Genomic DNA, 19,416 nt, shown 5'->3' on the forward strand with positions numbered 1-19,416 from the left:
TGTATAAAAAAGTCCTAATTTATTATTGTTACTATTATTATATGTGTTGTTACTCTTATGGTTACTTGTCTATTATTATCCTATCCTTAATTAAGTAATTAACTGCTTAATTTGCTAAATAAAACCTTTTTTAAGCTATGTATGCATGATGTCCCCATCTAACCTTAACATCCGTCTATTTCCACTTAGTTTGAGCAGTTTACACCACGCCCAGTGCGCTGTCATTGCCAGGACAGTGAAGCGCTGTCGAAGAACTCCAGTCCATTAGTGTGCCATGAGCTAAACAGGGCAGACCTGCGACAGTGTAAACCAAAATAGGACCTGTTTGCACTTATCTGCCCTCACTTCTAGGTGCCACTGCAGTTTTTTTCAGCAAGCTATATCTGAAGAAAACTTGCCGTACTATGCCAAATTGTGCTGTCCTTCCTTGGTGGATACATAAGGACCATATTTGCCTGTGCCCCCATATCTGGAGACCTTTGGCCATTTACATTCCATCTTAGGATCCCTCGGTGTTTCTTTAAAAAAAAAACTGACTAACTGGCTGTAGCTTTTTGGATGTGGATATCCGTGTACGCTTGCAGCAGGGGGTCTGAGACTTTTTAGTATCGACCTGTTGGGTTTGGATGTCCTGATGAGAGATCCAGTTCACACAGCGGCTGCCATGACTTACCATCCTTTTCAAAATAACCGACAAGGTGCCTTACCCTTGGCCGCCTTCCTTTCTTCCGCTCAGCCCTCGTTCTCCCCTGCTGTGGCTTTCCTAGAAGTCGCCTCTGTTTCCGAGCCTCTGCAGGAGCAAGCTGCCTTTGACGCGCGCCTGCATCCCGGCCAGCAGCGCTCCTCGAAGAGCCTGGAGCCAGAGGACAAGCCGGAGGATGAACCGAAAGTCACCCTGGAATCAAGGAATTTGTGGAATCAATTTCACAAAATGGGAACAGAGATGGTCATCACAAAATCAGGAAGGTAAGTAAATAAGTTGTCCTCTTATATCCATTAGTCGTCATTCAGTCGCCAAGATAATATTACTTCATCTTCCTATGTGATAACACCATTTTTTATATTACTTTATATAACGGTGTACGGCTTCTATTTTCTATTAAAAAAAAATACTACTATTTTTGGAGCCCCAACAAACTAATTATTATGTTCATTAATTAATATTTCAGACATGGAAAAGTCAGTAAATCATTTTAATTTGTGATATTTAAGAAACCAATACGGCATCCTCATATAGGTCTCCAATGGTCAGTTGCTTCAATAAGCTATAATGAAAACGTTATCCCCTGTATATGATCAACTACATTCTTGATTGTAAGAATTCAATATCATTTTTAGGTCAATTTAACTCAAATATGCATTCATCAACTTTTCATGAATTGTCCTGTTACAGGAGGATGTTTCCTGCCTTCAAAGTGCGGGTTGACGGTCTGGATGAAACAGCAAAATATATCCTGCTGATGGACATAGTCGCTGTTGATGACTGTCGCTACAAGTTTCACAACTCGCGCTGGATGGTGGCTGGAAAAGCTGACCCGGAGATGCCAAAGCGCATGTACATCCACCCAGACAGCCCGTCCAAGGGAGGGCAGTGGATGAGCAAGCCTGTAGCTTTTCATAAACTCAAACTCACTAATAATATGTCAGACAAGCATGGATTTGTAAGTATTCATTATTTGAATTGTATTATGTGTCATTATTCAAATGAAAACATTCATTTTCAACATTCTTTGTCCCTAATTTGCAGACAATTTTGAATTCAATGCATAAATACCAACCCAGATTTCATATCGTAAAGGCCAACGACATAATGAAACTTCCATACAGCACCTTCCAGACACATGTTTTCCCGGAGACAGAGTTCATCGCTGTCACAGCATATCAGAATGAAAAGGTACCCCCTACCCTATGCTGTCACACACACACACACACACACACACACACACACACACACACACACACACACACACACACACACACACACACACACACACACACACACACACACACACACACACACACCAATACACACAACCATAAGCTTCTTACATACTGATGTTTCATTTTATATACCTGTCACTGTTCTGTATTTTTTTTCAATGACCAATTTGCAAACTTTTCTTCACCTCTATTAGATCACACAGCTTAAAATTGACAACAATCCCTTTGCCAAAGGATTCAGAGACACTGGAAATGGGAAACGAGAAAAGAGGTAGGCCTATTGTATTTTCCACTAAAATAGAGGGAATCTGGGGAATGGGCCTTTATGTAGACCTGATCTCATTTCGTGATCCGCAGGAGTAAGCAGTTAAACATTTCTTCGCTGCATGAGAACCAAAGCAAAGCCGACCGGGACTGTGCGGATTCTGACGACTCATATGAACAGCCCGGCACCAGTGATCTATTTTATTCCCCTCAGGAACTGATGAGCAGCCCCCTGTTGTTCACGCCAACTTGCCAAGGTGGGTTAACATACAGTAGCCTATGTCATGTCACTAAGCAGCCTTTATGGCAGTTTCTCTACATAACATAAGCCTACAGGATGATCCATCCAGCCATCCATATCCTAAAACCATGCAAACTCAACACAGTATTCCATTATAATATCAGATTGCAGAAGTTAACTAAACTTTTTTGACTCAAGTGTTACTAATAGCATTAATGACTCCCTTCTACTCATGCACAACAACAGGACCCTGAAACTGAAGCAGTTAAATGGAATTCTTTCTTGACCTTTACAAAATTGTAAAGGTCAAGAATGAAATTTCACACCCTACTAATAAGGTGGTCAATTCCATTAATTGTCCCATTTGTGTCAGTTTGTGCACAATACCAGAGCTCTGAAACTGGTTCAGCTAAATGGAATTCAGCTCTATCATGAATGTTATTATTCAATATGTGCTTTTCCTGCTTGGCAAGTCAAAATGTATAGAAAGCCAATGGGTCTATTGGAAAGTTGACAGACAGAAAACACAAGAAGTTGTTCAAAAGTAGATCTCAACCACAATTCACTGTCTGACTCAATCTGACAAAAGAAATAGCTTGCTTTAATTAACCAACTTTAAGTTTTATGGCATCTTGGGATTAGCCCCCCTGTCATTCTTTGCACTACATCACCTCTATCCCTACTGTATACTAATACTAACAAGGCCTATATATACCTTTTACTTTTCACTAAATATACATTTAATGAAAATAATGACTTTTTTCCCACAGATGAGAACACTGGAAGTGATTCAGATATTGACCCACAAGATGAGGACATTGCTGAGGCCAGCTGTTCTAGGACTGAATATTCATCTCCATCGAGTCTGAGGAGCGAGGACATACTGTGGAACAGGTCTGCCGTCAGTAAGAGCAATGACAATCAAAACACAGCAAAGGACAGAACAATATTTAGAACATCAAGTGACAAGTACTCTATGGAGGTGGATTCTTCAAAAAACCATGAAAGTGAAAACACAGATGGAGTCCTTCCTATGACGTCGCAAACGAGGAGTTCGTCATATCTCAGTGCTGGTCACCTTCAGAACTTGGCTCTCTCGAACAGTCACCAGTTTCTTAAGCTTGGGACACCTTTGTTGTTTCATCCTGGACATTTGTCAGTGAAGCCAGACACTTTTCCCACTACTGGGATAGGGCATCCATTTTCCTCTTTATCTGGAGTAAATGACCTAGAAAACGGAGGCTTACCTTCTCAAAGCATCACCTCCCCATCTCCCTTCATGTTTCACCTGTCACAGCACATGTTGGCATCTCAGGTATGCTTCAGCAGGAGCACTATACTCTTAATATAACACATATTTTAAAGCACTAAGCTCATATTTTCTCACTGACCACCTCTAGCCACACAGTTAAACTTCCCTTTCAAAGAAAACTGTTCACAGCGAGGTCTGTGAATTATCCAAAGTAACAGTATAACAGTATATTTTCAGCACAATGAATGGAATTCAATGTATTTGGGTGGCATCAGAAATCTTAGAGATTATGTCTAAAAATCTCAGCAGATAAAACTGAAATTATCTACATGGCTAGCTCCTCTAGGGATAAATACTAGATGCCTTTCTGTAATTTTGGAGAGAAATTACAATTCCCTTTAAATTGTACATTATATTTTTTACTCGTCTCTGAAGTAATGCTATCACACAAAGAGTCATTTGATCATGCTCTCAATGGGTGCAGTGTTTGGGCTTTTAGGACTCATCCATTCAGTATTCCTCCATGCTTTAGAATGAACTGAATAAAGAAGTGATAAGTGGGCAGACAATTATAGAAACAATTGGCTGAAGAAGTCACTTTTTACCCCAAAAATGCATAAATCTGCTGCTTGGACTGGGGAACCATAGACAGGGAAAATTCTTACTATGTGACACTGTAACTCTCCCTTCATTGGTTAAGCAAAGGGAGTGTCAGTTGGTTAGTACTAGCAGAAACCTGTAGTTGAGGGAGAAAAACTCAGATTAGGAGCCGGTCACCAATTTATCTCCTGATCCCTGATTACTCTGGAGGAGTCTCTCAACAGTCTCTCGTCATCTCTACAGTTTCATCAGTTTGGTTAAAGAATATTTTAGTCTATATTTTTAATAATGTTCCCTTTAATTACGTACGTTTAGCATCCGTTTTTTTCTCTCTTTTTTCTTACTGGGGTAAGGGTTAGGGTTAGGGTTAACCCAAACAAGCTAATTTCTCTCTCTCTTCTATTCTTAGAAGGTAAAATCAACCTAACAGAACGGATCACTTTTAGACCTGCAACCTGTGAGGTTGGGACACACAGAATATGGCTGGCTGCAGATTTCTGCTTTGTGTACCTCAAACATTATTTTGGTTTGTAAAGAATTGGCACACCATTTTTTTACTTTGCCTAAATTTTCCCCAAAGATTGAAAATTGACCACTGTCATAAAACAGTTCAAATACATATAAAATTAATTATGCATAGCAAGCCTACATCAAACTGTTACATACACAATCTTTAAATTAGGCAGGTCAGTGTCAATTTAGAATGAATAATAAGTGCTCAATACTACTCTTGTTCCGTGATAGTATTAGATGAATTACCATTATTGACGTCATTTGCTTAAATCTTGGATTTCCACTGTAAAATCTGTTTAAACTAAATTACATCACAGAGGCATGCATGGCATTCTAACATTTCTTTGTTGTTGTTGTTGTTTCATACAGGGAATTTCACTGTCACCTTTGGGTGGACTGTTTTCATATCCCTACTGCTACATGGCAGCACCACCTGCAATTGCCCCATCTCTCCCCACCTGTTCTGCAACCTCTACGCTCGCCAGAAACCACTGTTTTCGCAGCTCTCAGCCTTGGTCACGATTCAGCCCTTATCCGATGCCCACCTCCGTCACCTCAAGCCAAAACCTGCTTACAGCCAGATTGCCTGCCAATTCACAGACTGAGCTGTTCAAATCAGGCAGCAGAGAGTCAAGTCCGGTGTCCGACAATGACAGTTACAAAACCAAGTCCAAGGAGAAGACTACTCCACCTGAACCCAATGTTAAGAGTTCCACTGATCAATTGCAAAACATGCATGATTTTGTAAGCAGACTTGATAAACCACCTCATCCACCATTATAGACTCACTAATTGTTTTTCATTCTACATGTGGTGGAGACTTTGTTATGGATGAAATGACATCTGACAGGAAAAGACACAAACGCAAGTTTATAAATCAATGACCTAAAATAAATATATTTGTATGAAACTGTATATTGCTACTACTTCTAATTGATTTGGTAATTTGCGGGTAAAAAGACACATACGTCTGTGTTAAAAATATGGCTTAATTACAGTTTTCTGCAGCTAAGCACACACGTCAAAATAGTTATTAAAATAATTTTTTAAACAATCAATCCTGTGTCCTGGAGCAACCATGCCCTGCATGTTTTAGATGTTCACCTCTTCAACACACCTGCTTCAAAAAATCAACTTGTACCGTAGGGGATGTAAAAAGTTGCATTTAAGTCTAAAGGAAAATAATGCAGAACCAACCCTGTCGTTTTTTTTCTTTAAAACACTTCTGAGAAGGAAAAAGCTATGCTGAACTTCCTGCCACAAGCTCATCATCAAGCTCTGCAGAAGCCGGATAACGTAACGTTTATTAGAATCAGGTGCTTTGGAACAGGGTAAGATCCTTGTTTCAATCCTGGTGCCCCAAGAAAAACACACTGACCTAGACTTATCATTCTAATTTCAACCAAATGTATCCCAACTTAACCTCATAAAAACATCCAGGTATCTTTTCACTAAATTGATGCTTATTGGAATTTCTTTGTCGAAAATGACATATGCAACACTCCAAATCCTATGTCAAATGCTGTATAGATGGACAATAATGTGCTTTAAAATTAATAATATACCGATTTTTATTGATTCCTTCTGTACAATTGTGTAAATATGTTGTCTTTCATTTTACTGTGTAAAACATGAATAATCAAAGCCTTTTGAGACTGAACACGTTTCAGATATCTGAACCTGCCAATGAGATATACTGTATATTGTATATCACCTGTACAGTTTCACATTTTATTTGTTGATGTATCAAAGCAGCACAGATGACTCAGGATTCTTTTTTTTCACCAGCACTTAACACACAATGTCTTCAGTACAGGTAATCTGGCAGGTTGACTGCTAAATTATTCAGGTATTTTTGTGTGTTTTTTTCACAATTACAATAAAGATATTCACATTTCATGTGGTTGTCTTAATGTGTTTGTAATAAATGGATATATTATTGTAAGTGTTAAATTGCACATTAAAGATACAGGTATGCCTGTACACTTGAAAAATCTTGTTTACCTGCCATATCCAACACTATTCTTAGATTTTGCAATTGGTAAATGCCTGCTATTATTTAAAGCCTAGATTAAAATAAAAGGTAAATCCTTGATAAAACTTTTCAAAGCTGAAAAATACTTTACCTCACACAAACATAAACGCGTGTGAGTGTGTGTGTGTGTGTGTGTGTGTGTGTCACTTTTGGAGTATTTACACAGATTATATTAATTTCCCCAACCATAACCACTATTTGCCTAAATCTAACCCTTACCCTAAATCTTGATCTAACTCTAACCTCCAGTTATCTCTTGCTGAAGCCACGGGTGCATGTTTCAGTGCCCAATATCAGATTTTTCCAGATGTCCAGGAGGAATAAGAGAACAATGATTTAGAAGAGGAGGGGGTATCTGAAGAAGAAGATGGGAAGAATACAACCCAGAGGATGAGGCATCATCTTCAAATGAAGAAGAAATCCCCCAAGCTGACAGAGGGAGATTTTTGGTAAAGACCACAAGACCTGCAGTTGCCCATGTCCACGACACCACCTCAACATTCTACATGTTTATCACAGCAGCCATCCGGAAAATTGTCCTGGAAATGACAAATTGGGAGGGTTTCTGTAAATATGAAGACAGCTGCAAAAGGGTGGATGAGATTGGCTTGCCCGCTACATAGGACTAATTTTAGCAGGTGTGTATAGGTCCAAAGGCAATGTAGTGTACAATTTGGGTGATAAATACTAACAATGAACAATGTTGTATCTGCTTAAAGGGTACTTGATTATTGACTGTCATTTGCTAAAGATAATCAAAACTGAGGGCATTATGATAAAAGAAGAGGTGTATGTGATTCTGCACTTACTGAGTGAATAAGCACATTTGATGATCTGATAACTATACACTAAAATGTATGTGATTAAATATACCACACTTGAACTATTATTATCTTTAAAAAAGAAAATGCAGTAAGAAAAGTAATTGAACAGTATTAGAATTGATATGGCCTATAGTGAATATAGCCTAAATTAAGTGGCCACCAGCTGGGTGAACTGTGGAAAGCCCCTGTATAAAAAACTGAAGTTTCAAGGCCACACTCTGAAAAAAAAACCCTACTGGTATGAAAAAACTCCATGCACCTGCAACTCGTTTTAATCGAGAAATGGATGAAATGGGCATCATATTGATCGGTGCCAAGAAAGTTGTTTTGAAAGGAAGCTGATTGGTTGAAATTTACTCTGCCAAAGGGGAAGTCCCACTTTCCCACGATGATCGGCAAAATTATCAGTATAAAAAGAAACATTTATCTGAGATCATTGTATCATTTCTGCATAGACGCTGTCTGTGTATGTTCTGGTTCCGGATTCTGTTGCTGGCAATAAAACTCTAACTGCAGCTGGACGACTCTTGGTGATTTTCTGATTGAATCTTTTTGGACTCCAACATCTTTTGAAAAACGAAGTATTAGAGATTAATTTGTTACTACAGCAAGGATACATCTAGTGCAGCAATCATGTCTCTATGACAAGAGACATGAATGTGATTCAATAACCGTTTGCTATCTTAAATAAAAGGGAGCTGGGAGAGAAAAAAGGGTGAAAGTACAACTCTCCTTTGTTTTATTTTGTGTGGTGTGTTTAGAGCAAAAAATGTTCTATATAAATAACAATGTTTAAATTGAGAAGTTTGGATTTATTGCCGTTTCTTTGTTATCTCGTTAAACTTATACAATTCAGTGAACCCAGGATGATCAGGTATCATTACACTATTTTATGCATCTTAAAGAAAACTATAGAGACTGCATGTAGAGCTATACCTGCATCCAGATACAGCTGGCAGACATCTGCACTCTACTAGTGCACTCTTGATAGTAATCTCTTTTGTGTCACTTTCCTTTCCAGCAGTATATGCCCAGCAAGCCAGCAAAGTATGGCATTAAGATATGGGTGGCCTGTGACACAATCCAGCTACGCTTGGAAGATGCCATTCTATACAGGGAAGCAGACTTTTGGAGGCCCGGAGAAGAACCAGGGGATGTGGACTGTGCTTGATGTGAGAGATAGACTGGGGGGCACAATGTCATGTGTGACAATTTCTTCACCCTCTTATAAACTCAGCCAGCATTCTCTTGAAGAGGAAGATCACCACGGTTGGTACAGTAATAAAGAGCAAGGCTGAGCTCCCCCCTGCAATCCTCGCAACAAGGGAGAAAGGTCTTCTCATCAAGGTTTGCCTCCACTCCCAGCACCACTCTAGTTTCTTACCTCCCAAAGAGGAAAAAGAATGTGGTCCTTGTGAACAGACTGCACAAAACAGTTTACATCAGTGATCATGTGGACAGGAAGCCAGCCATCGTCCTGGACTACAACCATAACGAAGGAGGCATGGACAACCAGGACAAGGTGACTGGAACTTACAACTGCAGAGGATGATTGCCTGGTCATCTTCCATAACAACATTGATGTGTCCTCATACAATGCCTTTGTGATATGGAACAAGATCAAGAGCAGCTTGGAAAGACATTTGTAATCCCATACATTTAAAGAAGACATTGCCTCCCTTGCACAGCAGCCTCTGTAGCACTTGTGAAAGCTGTTCAGCAGGCTGCAGCTGGGGCAGACAAGAGGAGGAGTTGCAAATTCCAGCCTGTTATTGTTTCCCTTCAATAAATTGTATTCAGAAGTACTTTCTGCACATTTCTGCCACTATCTTAGGCTTTACAAGTGCTATCTCTTTCTAAAAACATAACATGTACCTCTAGTTTGTGTAATTTCAAAATCTGTTATGGCAAGATAAACCTTGTGGCTACTTTTTGGCCTGTCCTTGATTTTTCTGTGTTGTCACAATTATTGAGCTTGGCTGCCCCTCTGAGCTTGGCCACCCCTCTGAGCACATCACTCACTCCCTGCATGCTACTCCAAAGGCACTGACAATCAAATGCATTGAAAGGTAAAGGGAAATAACTACTACTAATGATCTTAATTCTGAAGTGATCATTTTAGACAGCAATCTTAGAATATATTTTGGCCCTGTTGCCCTTTCTTCCCCAGAAACCCAATGATGGCCATATTTAGTATTTCAAACAGGAACATTAATAAAGTGACACAGCAGAATTTGTTATGTTACATTCTCTAGTTACCATAAATAGTTGTCTGGATTCATTTTATTTTTTGTATATGCGTGTTGAAGCTTTACCACAGCAAGCAAATAGTAGTGGTTTTCAACAGCTGCTGCTGCCTTGCCCTTGGCCATGGCGATGGCAGCTGAGCAATAAAGGTGAATGAGCAAGTCTGTGATCCTGTGCACTTCATTCCATATGCATGAGTGGAGCTCACTGCCTGCTAGGGCACTGTCCAATTCCCAAAACATCTCTCCTTGTGACAGCAAAGCTACACTTGAGTTGCTAATTCTTCTGCACAGTACATTTTAAAAATGTTTTTGGGATAGGCTACAAATGGAATATTGATTCATATAGTCAAGTTCTTACATATAAGAGCTGACAGGATAACATTCTTGATTTTGGACAGGGAGTAAAATGACCCACTGAAAAAGTTTCAGCAGGGAAAGCAGCTTCACTGGTATGTTGTGACAAAAGGTCATGTCACTTTTGGACTTTTCCACTCATTAACAAATGTAGATAGCTGTATAGTATATACAAAAGAGATAGTTCACATTATATCTACTCTTAAACAGAGGTCAATGTTCATCATGCCATATTATCTCAGTGTATAAAGCAGACTAAATTCTCCTTGGCCAAAGAAATCATTCAAGCTCTGACATACCATTACGTCATAATAGGCATCTAGTTTTCTTGATGATGTGTCATCTGTATGTCTGACACCAGCAGGGATGTGACACCCAGTGTGGTGTCAAAGGGAAAGGTCAGTTTGTGGATGTATCAAGAGAGGCACACAAGGTCAATTATTAATCTTAAACCCATTAAGATTTAGCCATTATTTAAAAAAAATAGAGCCTAAAAACCTCAGAGATGTGTTTTGTGTTGCAGAAGCGGCAATTCAGCACTTATGTCACACTTATGTGACAGTTATTATTATTATTATTATTATTATGTATATACAGTTATTCTGTATAATAAATGCAAACCTAATGAATTTAAAAGTTACATTTTTAAATGGTAAATGGACTGCATTTACCAAGTGTGCTTCTTTCTTAGTGGGCACAGAGCTTTGAAATTTGCCTTTCATATTTGAACTCTTTTGATGTGTTCTTCATTCATGATAAAATAAGCATACTCTTTCACATTTTTCCCTATAGCTGTTGGAGCTCAGAAGTCAAGTTGTCTCCCAAGAGAAAGATTGATCTGAAAACCCTCCCCTGCATGTGCTGGGCTCCTCTCAAACCTATGTTGTGGTGCATTTCTCCTTGGCTGAGCGTTGCCTCATACTGAGTGGACATGTCCACTGACTCAGAAATGTGGCAAGGAGGTCAACTGCCAAATTTTGCTGTCAGCAGGAAACTTCTTAAAGTGCTGGAGAGATCTGGGGGTGGCCTTCAACACCAGGAGGAAAGGAGAGTTCTTCTCCTCTCAACAACATCCTGTTCACCCTCTGAGTCCATGACTACACTAAAAAAAAGTTTTTAACACTATTGATCTAAGCTGGGCAATGACTTTTAATCATTCTTCCTTGGCTCAGTTGTTAAACAAAAGGTTGGTGGTTGAGGCCACCCAGGTTCGTAGTGAGTTCCAATGTCTGCCAAATAGCCCTTTTAGAATTTTTTTGTAATGCATGTAGTTGGGGATTAAAATTATAGAGCAAACCAACTCAATACAGGCGAGTGATGTGTCCGTGTAGCAATAGGTTAGTGTGCTGTGGTTGGTGGTTTGAGCCCACCCAGGGTTGCAGTGAGTTCCAATTTCTGACATATTGCCATTTTCGGTTATGCATGTAATTGGGGATTAAAAATATTAGCCACACCAACTCAGTACAGGTCAGTGATGCAACAGGTTAGCGCAGTGTGTTGTTAACTAAATAGTTGGTGGTTCGAGCCCACACAGGGTATGCATGCATGTAATTGGGGACTAAATTTAGGCCACACCAACTCAATACAGGCCAATTCAATCAGTATCATGAATAAAGCCCTAGTTTGTATCTGGTGGGACTTTGTTAGAGTGATATGATAGATAGATATGGGAGATATGTAAAAGTGTGTAGATGCTGGAATCAAGTTGTCCTATGAATTCATTAGTCAAACCATGAAAAACTCTATGAAGGGGACATACACAGTATTTTATGTAAAATATGACATGAACAGACAAAACAGTTTTTAACATCACATACTATGCCTTTTGCTATTACTGGTTACTAAATGTATTATTGTAAAGGAAAGGTGAACATAAATGGTTGCTTGCCCCATATTCTGTCCATTGACCCAAAGAGATGGCAAACTAATGTCCTCTGAGGCCATCTAGTGGATTAGAATTACATTGCTTTTTAAAAAAAAAAATCACTTCATGAACAGTAGTAGTTTATGGTGGAGTACTCCAATTGAAGACACCAATATTGAAAGGTTATTCCACTGAATAAAACGTTTAACTGTTTATGACATGGATGTGATTTCATGGTTTATTAATGGCTTTCTTATGCAACTGAAAATGTACTGTAAACTTTTCTGAATATTTAGTCAGGAAAATCTGGAGTATATGTACATTTCAGTTTTGATTACAAATATTACTTCAACATAACAGGCTTATAACTTAAAGCAATCTAATCTACTTTATAAAAATGAAAGGGAACTGTTTCTGTTATTTGTTTCTCTCTTTTGGGATTTAGTTTTTGGAATCTGAACCAGAAAATGAAGAGAAATGTTTCCAAAACAGAGTTCATGAAATAGTATTTCTCTTTCCTCTCCTTCCGTGTGAAAATATGTTATCTGCAAGATATTGTTATTAGCAACATATCTTTTCTTGCTGGGAACGTTGCATGCCAGAGTAGATGTTGAGAGATTTATCTCACTGTACTAGCTGATACTGTTTGGCAAATTCTCTGCTGAGCTGCTAAAGATGCAGATGTGCTAATATTTCACATATTTTTGTAACGCACATATAATGGAGGTATACGGAGGTACGTCGTCCTGCTGAACTATTGCAGAAACAATTGCATGATTAAAAAAAGGGATTTTGCAACAGCGATTTGGCAGTCAAATATTGTGTAAAACGAGTTTAAGCGATAGGATAACACAGACTTTAACCTCGACAGTGTTTTCTCTCACAGTCGGACCCCGCTGTCACTGTGACCCAGACTTCTGCACCGCTGTGATACAAACAGCACATGCTGTACAGTACATGAACAGGGACCACCTCTTCCGGGAGCCGCCCCCTCTACAACCGACCCACACACGTCTGATTGGTTCATTGCGAGTCATACCTTCATAGATCTATATTACATAGAAAAACTCTTCAAACGAAAATGAATTGTAAACTAACACTGGGACCACATTGAATACATTTTAGTGTGTGGTAAACTACTGTATCTGTATCAGTACAAGTCTAGTTTATTATAACTTCTTATTTCTTATTTTCTCTTTTAAACTTCATTGTCAGTGAGTTTTTATTTTTCTAGGCAGTGTATTCAAGTTTTCCTTCTTCACACATCGTGTTATACTAATACCACAATGATGGGTTTTAATAGTTTCATTTAGACACTGTTTTAATATGCATATTGTAATCTTTGGATTTAGAGTGGTTGGATTATTTATATGAATAACACAATTTCAAGAAACATTAACTCATCTATGAGCATTTTAATTTAGCCAAAGAGGAAACTGTCCTTTTTTCATCTCTACTCTCTGCAATGGAGTCTTACACATTGATTTTATTTTATTTTTTCATCTTCCATACTTCGCTGCAGCCAGGATCTAATGATTTCAGGTGTATACGGTCCACAATCGCGAGTGTGAAGTATTTTCTATCTAGTCTGTTTCTATAGCGGAAGTTGAGGTTAGAGGTCAATGTCCAGAAGTAACCTGCTTGCGCATCGTCACATCACCCCACTCTCTGCTGTTAAAGCGTCTGTTGTATGGCTGGCGCTATAGTGACCTCATCATGATGTGATTTTTTCATCATCAGTGGAAACAGTGATGTTTGAGAGACATAATTAACTTATCGACTTTTTGGACCCAACTTGCCAGGATTAGTTGTCGGTTTATCTCCACCGGTGAGTTGCTAACCTAGAAGTTTGATAACAGTCATATCGATACTTGTGTTCAGGAAGGTGTCGACCACGCTGCAGTACAGTACACCGGCCGGCAGTGCAGCTATCTATTGTATGAGTGATATTACTGAGGCATTATATTGTATTAGCTAGCTACTGCCGGTGAGGTAGCTAACCCCCAGCTTATCTGCTGGTGCTGGTGAGTTATAGGCAGCTAGCGTTAGCTTTGACTTTGACAGGTAACGTTAACTTAGTTGACAGAGCTACAAAAGCGGCTTGTCAGCTTTAAATATCCTCTCTGCCGTTTACTGGTATTAAATGAACATGGTTTTAGTCAGACGTTTCGGGTCGTTTACAAGCTGCGTTGTCGGTGTCATTGTGTGATGTTCCCTTGGCTCACGTTTGCAGCGTGTTTTGCAGCAGTGCTCGGCTTGTTTTTCTGGTCTCGCAAGCAGCTATCGATAGGTAAGGTGTGCCTTACTTACCTTGGAGTCTACTCTTTCCTCTTGCACAAGCAGGTGGAACATTTTTGTATTGTTGTTGAAGCAACGTAGCTAAAGTAAGAGTGGCAACCCAGACAGCACAGTGGCAGTTAACGAGATGACATGTTAATGTTTCTACAGGGTGCTTAGGACATTGCCCTTGTTAACTTAGCTTTCCTTTTGAAAGAAGCAGTGAGGGGGGGAAGAAGTCCATTAATACAGTAGGTGGTGTGAGTCCTTTCAGTAAACTGTGCTCTAAATCAGTGCAACCTGCAATTTAGTTGTTGTCATACAATTGACTGGACCATTACATTGTTTGAAAGCATGTTTGTTAGTGGTTTTAATTGGCAGGTAGATGTTATGTCACATTACAGCAGGATTTTTTAATGGTGTATAATGTTTTACAGAGAGCCACTGTTTGCTTCTGGCTGTATGGTTACTTGTAACAACATCACTGCAGATGTCAGCATTTTAATCCTTATTTAATTTCTGATGTAAAGTTGTTATGTTTGATGATGGCACATTTGCAGAACCTGTACACAATGGTCTGATGCTCCACTTGTGGGTCCTGGTCTTGCAACATCTGATGATCTATCAAAATACTTAAGTTTATGCAACCCACTTTAGCAATATGTCAAACAGCATCACATGCCAGCCAGTGCAATATTGTGTCACACAGTACCCTGATATTTGGACTCTGTATCTCCTTTATAACTGTTGCTGCCTCTGCTCTGTTCCCTGTCAGTATTTGCAGCCTGTTCGTGTCGTCCAGCCATGGCACAGCAGGATGGTGCTGCTAAGAAGAACCCTGCTGTAGCAGCACTGCACTCTCACTTCATTGTGGGATCAGTGTCGGAGGAGAACTCGGAAGATGAAATCCAAGGGAAGGCAGACCTGCAGCTGGAGGAGAAGGAGGGCCGCTCCTTGTCACCATCATCCGTTAGCTCAGACAGCACTTATGAAATGGGTTTCGACCACATCGATGGCCCCATGCACAATCTGAGGTTAGACAAATCCAGACCTGCTCCCAAAGAATACATTACATTTCCTGCAGTATTCTGTGATTGTGATATTAGTTTTCTCATATATGGATACTGATTTTTCTATAATTATTTGTTTAGGCTAAAACTGTTTAATTTTTTAGTGAAATTTTAAGGAAAACCTGGGATACTCACTCAATTTTGTGTCAGCTCTTTTTCTCAGACATGCAGACTAATTTGTAATGAAAATGTACCATGTTTAGAAAGTTGCTTAAAACATTTTACTAACTTGGAACATACTACTGCTTCTTTAGGGTTTTAAATTGTTGCTGCCCATAGTGACGCATTAAATCAACATATTATGCATCATCTTTCTGCAATTTGAAGACATTACATTTACAGCCTAGAATTGAATTTCGATATAAGGCTGCATGCCTTATATAGATGATGTGTGATGATACAAATGGTAACCTGCAGCTTAAAAAAACAATACATATATAGCATTTAGTAGTCCAAAATGAACTGTAGTACACTCTACACTCTGCTCAGACTTGTCTGTCGCTGGGTAGCCTCTTTTTACAGTATATGTGAAAAATGTGGTTTCACAAGCTGCACACTACTGAGGGGTTTCTCTGTGTTGTGAGTCGATGAGGTTGACGTGGAAAGCAGGCTTGGAATTCAGAATGTTGATTTGGGAAAGCTGGGGGAATGGAGCTGTCTGTACTTCTATTGACAGATGTTTGTTTAATGCATGCAGTCTTGATGATGTAGGTAACTGCCTGATGAATATCATACTCTTAATTTCATGCTTCTCCCTTTCCAAAAACTGCTTTTATATTATATATTTTGATTTTGGTAGAAACTGAGTTTTAGAACCCCATTGTCAATGTAAGACACCAGAAACTCTTAGATCTCAATGATTCTTTTGTCCCGTCTGGTTATATGTGATCAGTTTCACAAAGACAGAGGATGAGGGAAGTTGGGGGTTAACTGAAAGAAGAAAGAAGTCTTAAAAAACTGGAATTACCAGGTAGGGGTAACTGCCTCTCCCACCCCCATAATTCTCTCTCCTGATAGGACAGAACGTACTGTTGCAGCTCCACAGCTGGATTGAAATCAGAGCCTCCATTTAGCAGGAGTTAATTTGCATGGTGCCGGCAACCTCCACAGTGTTGCAATAATGCAGTATCAGGCCACAGAAGCCAGCCAGCCAAACGAGCTTAGGCACTGCCACACCCTCCATCTGATGGCTGTATCCCTCCCCCCTGCACTACCCACTCTGCTGAATGGTCCCCTTTTGGGTGGAGCTTGACTGAAAGAGCTTTGCATGAACTGTTGTGAAGACACTTGCCCAAGCTTGAAAACATGTGCGGACTGGAAAGAGGACTGCAAAGTATCCTGTCCTGTTAAGCACGACATGCTTTACTCTGTCCGTGGATATACTAAAATCAAAGATATTATTGTTGACCCTTTTCCTTTTGCAGCGCTAACTTTTTGTTCCAACATCCCTGTATAATCAATTGTTATAGATTAAGATAATTACTCTAACTCAACCGCATGCTAGACAGTTTAAGATAAGAGACAGTAGCCAAATCATGTGCACCTGAGAACAATAGCTCTCTTATCAATATGAGCTGATATCAGTGTCTTATCTGATATGCAGTGTCTCATCGTCTGATGACAAAATTAGTTTTTAAAGCACGGTTGCTGTTGAACTAAGATGCAGATTATTTAATGTTTTGTTTAGAAATGAGAGCTTATGAGTTTTCTGCTTGTTATTAGCATGGCTGCCTAATATCCTGTTCTTTTGAACTGGAAACGCGATGAAGGTGCAATTTATGCATTCTTTGGATTTTCTTAAAACAGGCCGAGCATGTCAGGGCTGCATCTGGTGAAGCAGGGCAGAGATCGCCGGCGTATTGACCTGCAGAGAGACTTTACTGTGGCTTCTCCTGCAGAATTTGTCACTCGCTTTGGTGGCAACAAGGTCATTGAGAAGGTAACTATTTTTTACCTACAACTTTATTAATAGCATGCTAAAAGTGCAAAATATAAAACCAGTCATCAATATTCAGAAATTAATCTCACTAATATTTACAACCTATTTAATGATGAAAACAAACCAGTAAAAAAAATCTAAATGGAAAGGAATTGTTGTTTTTTTGAATGTGAGCAAATCAACACTGGTAACTCCACTACTTTGCTTCTCCAGGTGCTTATTGCCAACAATGGCATTGCAGCGGTCAAATGTATGCGTTCCATCCGCCGCTGGGCTTATGAGATGTTTCGCAATGAAAGGGCCATCCGTTTCGTTGTTATGGTGACCCCGGAGGACCTGAAGGCCAATGCAGGTGAGCCTTTCCATGACATCTCTGAACAAGTGCAACACCTGAATTAATGCTCCAACTGTGCATCTGTGGTGTCAGTGACATGACAAAAGATTCAGCTAAGGCCCACAAGACTGACACTGAATTACTGAACAGTTTATGTGCTTTAACTATTTGCAGTGCATCCAAACAGAGATAAAAAAAGAAGTTCTTGTGCTGTCTTTCACAGAGTACATCAAAATGGCAGATCATTACGTGCCTGTGCCAGGAGGGACTAATAATAACAACTATGCCAATGTCGAGCTCATTTTGGACATTGCTAAACGCATACCTGTTCAGGTACAACCACAGACTTTTCCATAGTTATCCTACAGTATCTAATAACTTTATCATTGATTGAGTGCCTGTTGTCACACTATTGTTCCTTACAGGCAGTGTGGGCTGGGTGGGGTCATGCCTCAGAGAACCCCAAACTGCCAGAGCTGCTTCATAAGAACGGCATTGCTTTCATGGGTAAGAGTTTCTTGTTTTATTTATCACTTTGTTGGCTCTTCAGCTTACCTACACATGATCAATTTACTTAACAGTGGGTTTTTTTTAAATCACGTACTCTTTCCTCAGGTCCTCCAAGTCAGGCTATGTGGGCTCTAGGAGATAAGATTGCCTCCTCTATCGTGGCTCAGACAGCTGGCATCCCAACCCTTCCCTGGAGCGGAGCAGGTGGGTCACAGTTTCTGTGGGGTCCCCAGATATGTTGTTGAGGATCAGCCTGTATTTCTTGTCCAAGCTTTCAAAAAAATGAAGGGTGTTTCTGTATTCAAGAAACAGGCAATGCTCTGGTGTCTGCCTTCTGAGATTAAATAAATATCTTATAATAATGTAATGTATGTAATAATGTATTACACAATCTCATGTACAAGTACAGATACTAAATATGTAGCTGTTTGTCTTTCTCAGGTCTGACAGTAGAGTGGACAGAGAGCAACCAAAAGAAGAGAATCATCAATGTTCCGACTGATGTGTACGAGCTTGGCTGTATAGAGGATGTAGAAGATGGCTTGAAAGTAAGCATGTCATGTAACTGAGACTTTATAACACCTAATGAATGTCACATGTGCTTTAGTATACTGTGTAAACCTGCATATATGCTATACAGTTGTATGTTTCCATTGCCAGGCTTCTGAGAAGGTCGGCTACCCTGTAATGGTGAAGGCCTCCGAGGGAGGTGGAGGAAAAGGTATCCGTAAGGTCAATTGTGCCGATGATTTCCCGAACCTCTTCAGACAGGTAAGGAGAAACTAAATCCAGTATTGGATGCAATGTTGACTTAATTTTTTATGCGTCTATTTAATGGAAGGATGATTTGCATATATTTTCTCTCTTGTTCTCCAGGTCCAGGCGGAAGTTCCAGGATCTCCTATTTTTGTCATGCAGCTAGCCAAGCATGCCCGCCACTTGGAGGTCCAGATCTTGGCTGATCAATATGGGAACGCCATTTCCCTGTTTGGGAGAGACTGTTCTGTGCAGCGGAGGCACCAGAAAATTATAGAGGAGGCTCCTGCTACCATCGCCACTTCTGATGTGTTTGAGGATATGGAAAGGGTACAATTCATTAAACATTTCTTGTACTTATATGTAAAGTAGCTGATAAATTATTTGAGATTT

General features: G+C 39.7%; 2 protein-coding genes across 6 annotated transcripts in view; both read left to right on the top strand.

Moving 5' to 3' along the window:
• The first annotated feature begins 634 nt into the window (after positions 1–634).
• LOC133994360 (T-box transcription factor TBX2b-like) lies at positions 635–9,222 on the top strand. The gene is made up of 10 exons (XM_062433606.1): positions 635–966; positions 1,394–1,661; positions 1,748–1,894; positions 2,136–2,212; positions 2,299–2,462; positions 3,217–3,761; positions 5,181–5,555; positions 8,692–8,833; positions 8,908–9,017; positions 9,064–9,222. The coding sequence occupies exons 1-10, from the start codon at positions 635–637 to the stop codon at positions 9,220–9,222; spliced, it is 2,319 nt and encodes a 772-aa protein (XP_062289590.1).
• Positions 9,223–13,825: 4,603 nt separating this feature from the next.
• Positions 13,826–19,416, top strand: part of acaca (acetyl-CoA carboxylase alpha) — a 33,665-nt gene continuing 28,074 nt past the window's right edge. For 3 of the 5 annotated variants that reach the window (XM_062432770.1, XM_062432774.1, XM_062432775.1), the window contains exons 1-10: positions 14,064–14,427; positions 15,190–15,448; positions 17,291–17,423; positions 17,637–17,775; positions 17,981–18,090; positions 18,183–18,264; positions 18,373–18,471; positions 18,709–18,815; positions 18,928–19,038; positions 19,144–19,353. In XM_062432770.1, coding sequence (XP_062288754.1) covers positions 14,346–14,427; positions 15,190–15,448; positions 17,291–17,423; positions 17,637–17,775; positions 17,981–18,090; positions 18,183–18,264; positions 18,373–18,471; positions 18,709–18,815; positions 18,928–19,038; positions 19,144–19,353 — 1,332 coding nt within the window. In that variant the 5' untranslated portion in view covers positions 14,064–14,345. Of the gene's footprint in view, positions 13,966–14,063; positions 14,428–15,189; positions 15,449–17,290; positions 17,424–17,636; positions 17,776–17,980; positions 18,091–18,182; positions 18,265–18,372; positions 18,472–18,708; positions 18,816–18,927; positions 19,039–19,143; positions 19,354–19,416 lie in introns of those variants that run through there. The other 2 variants (XM_062432773.1, XM_062432771.1) reach the window with 2 other exon arrangements.

Source organism: Scomber scombrus, chromosome 14, assembly GCF_963691925.1.
Source record: "Scomber scombrus chromosome 14, fScoSco1.1, whole genome shotgun sequence".
NCBI lineage: Eukaryota > Metazoa > Chordata > Actinopteri > Scombriformes > Scombridae > Scomber > Scomber scombrus.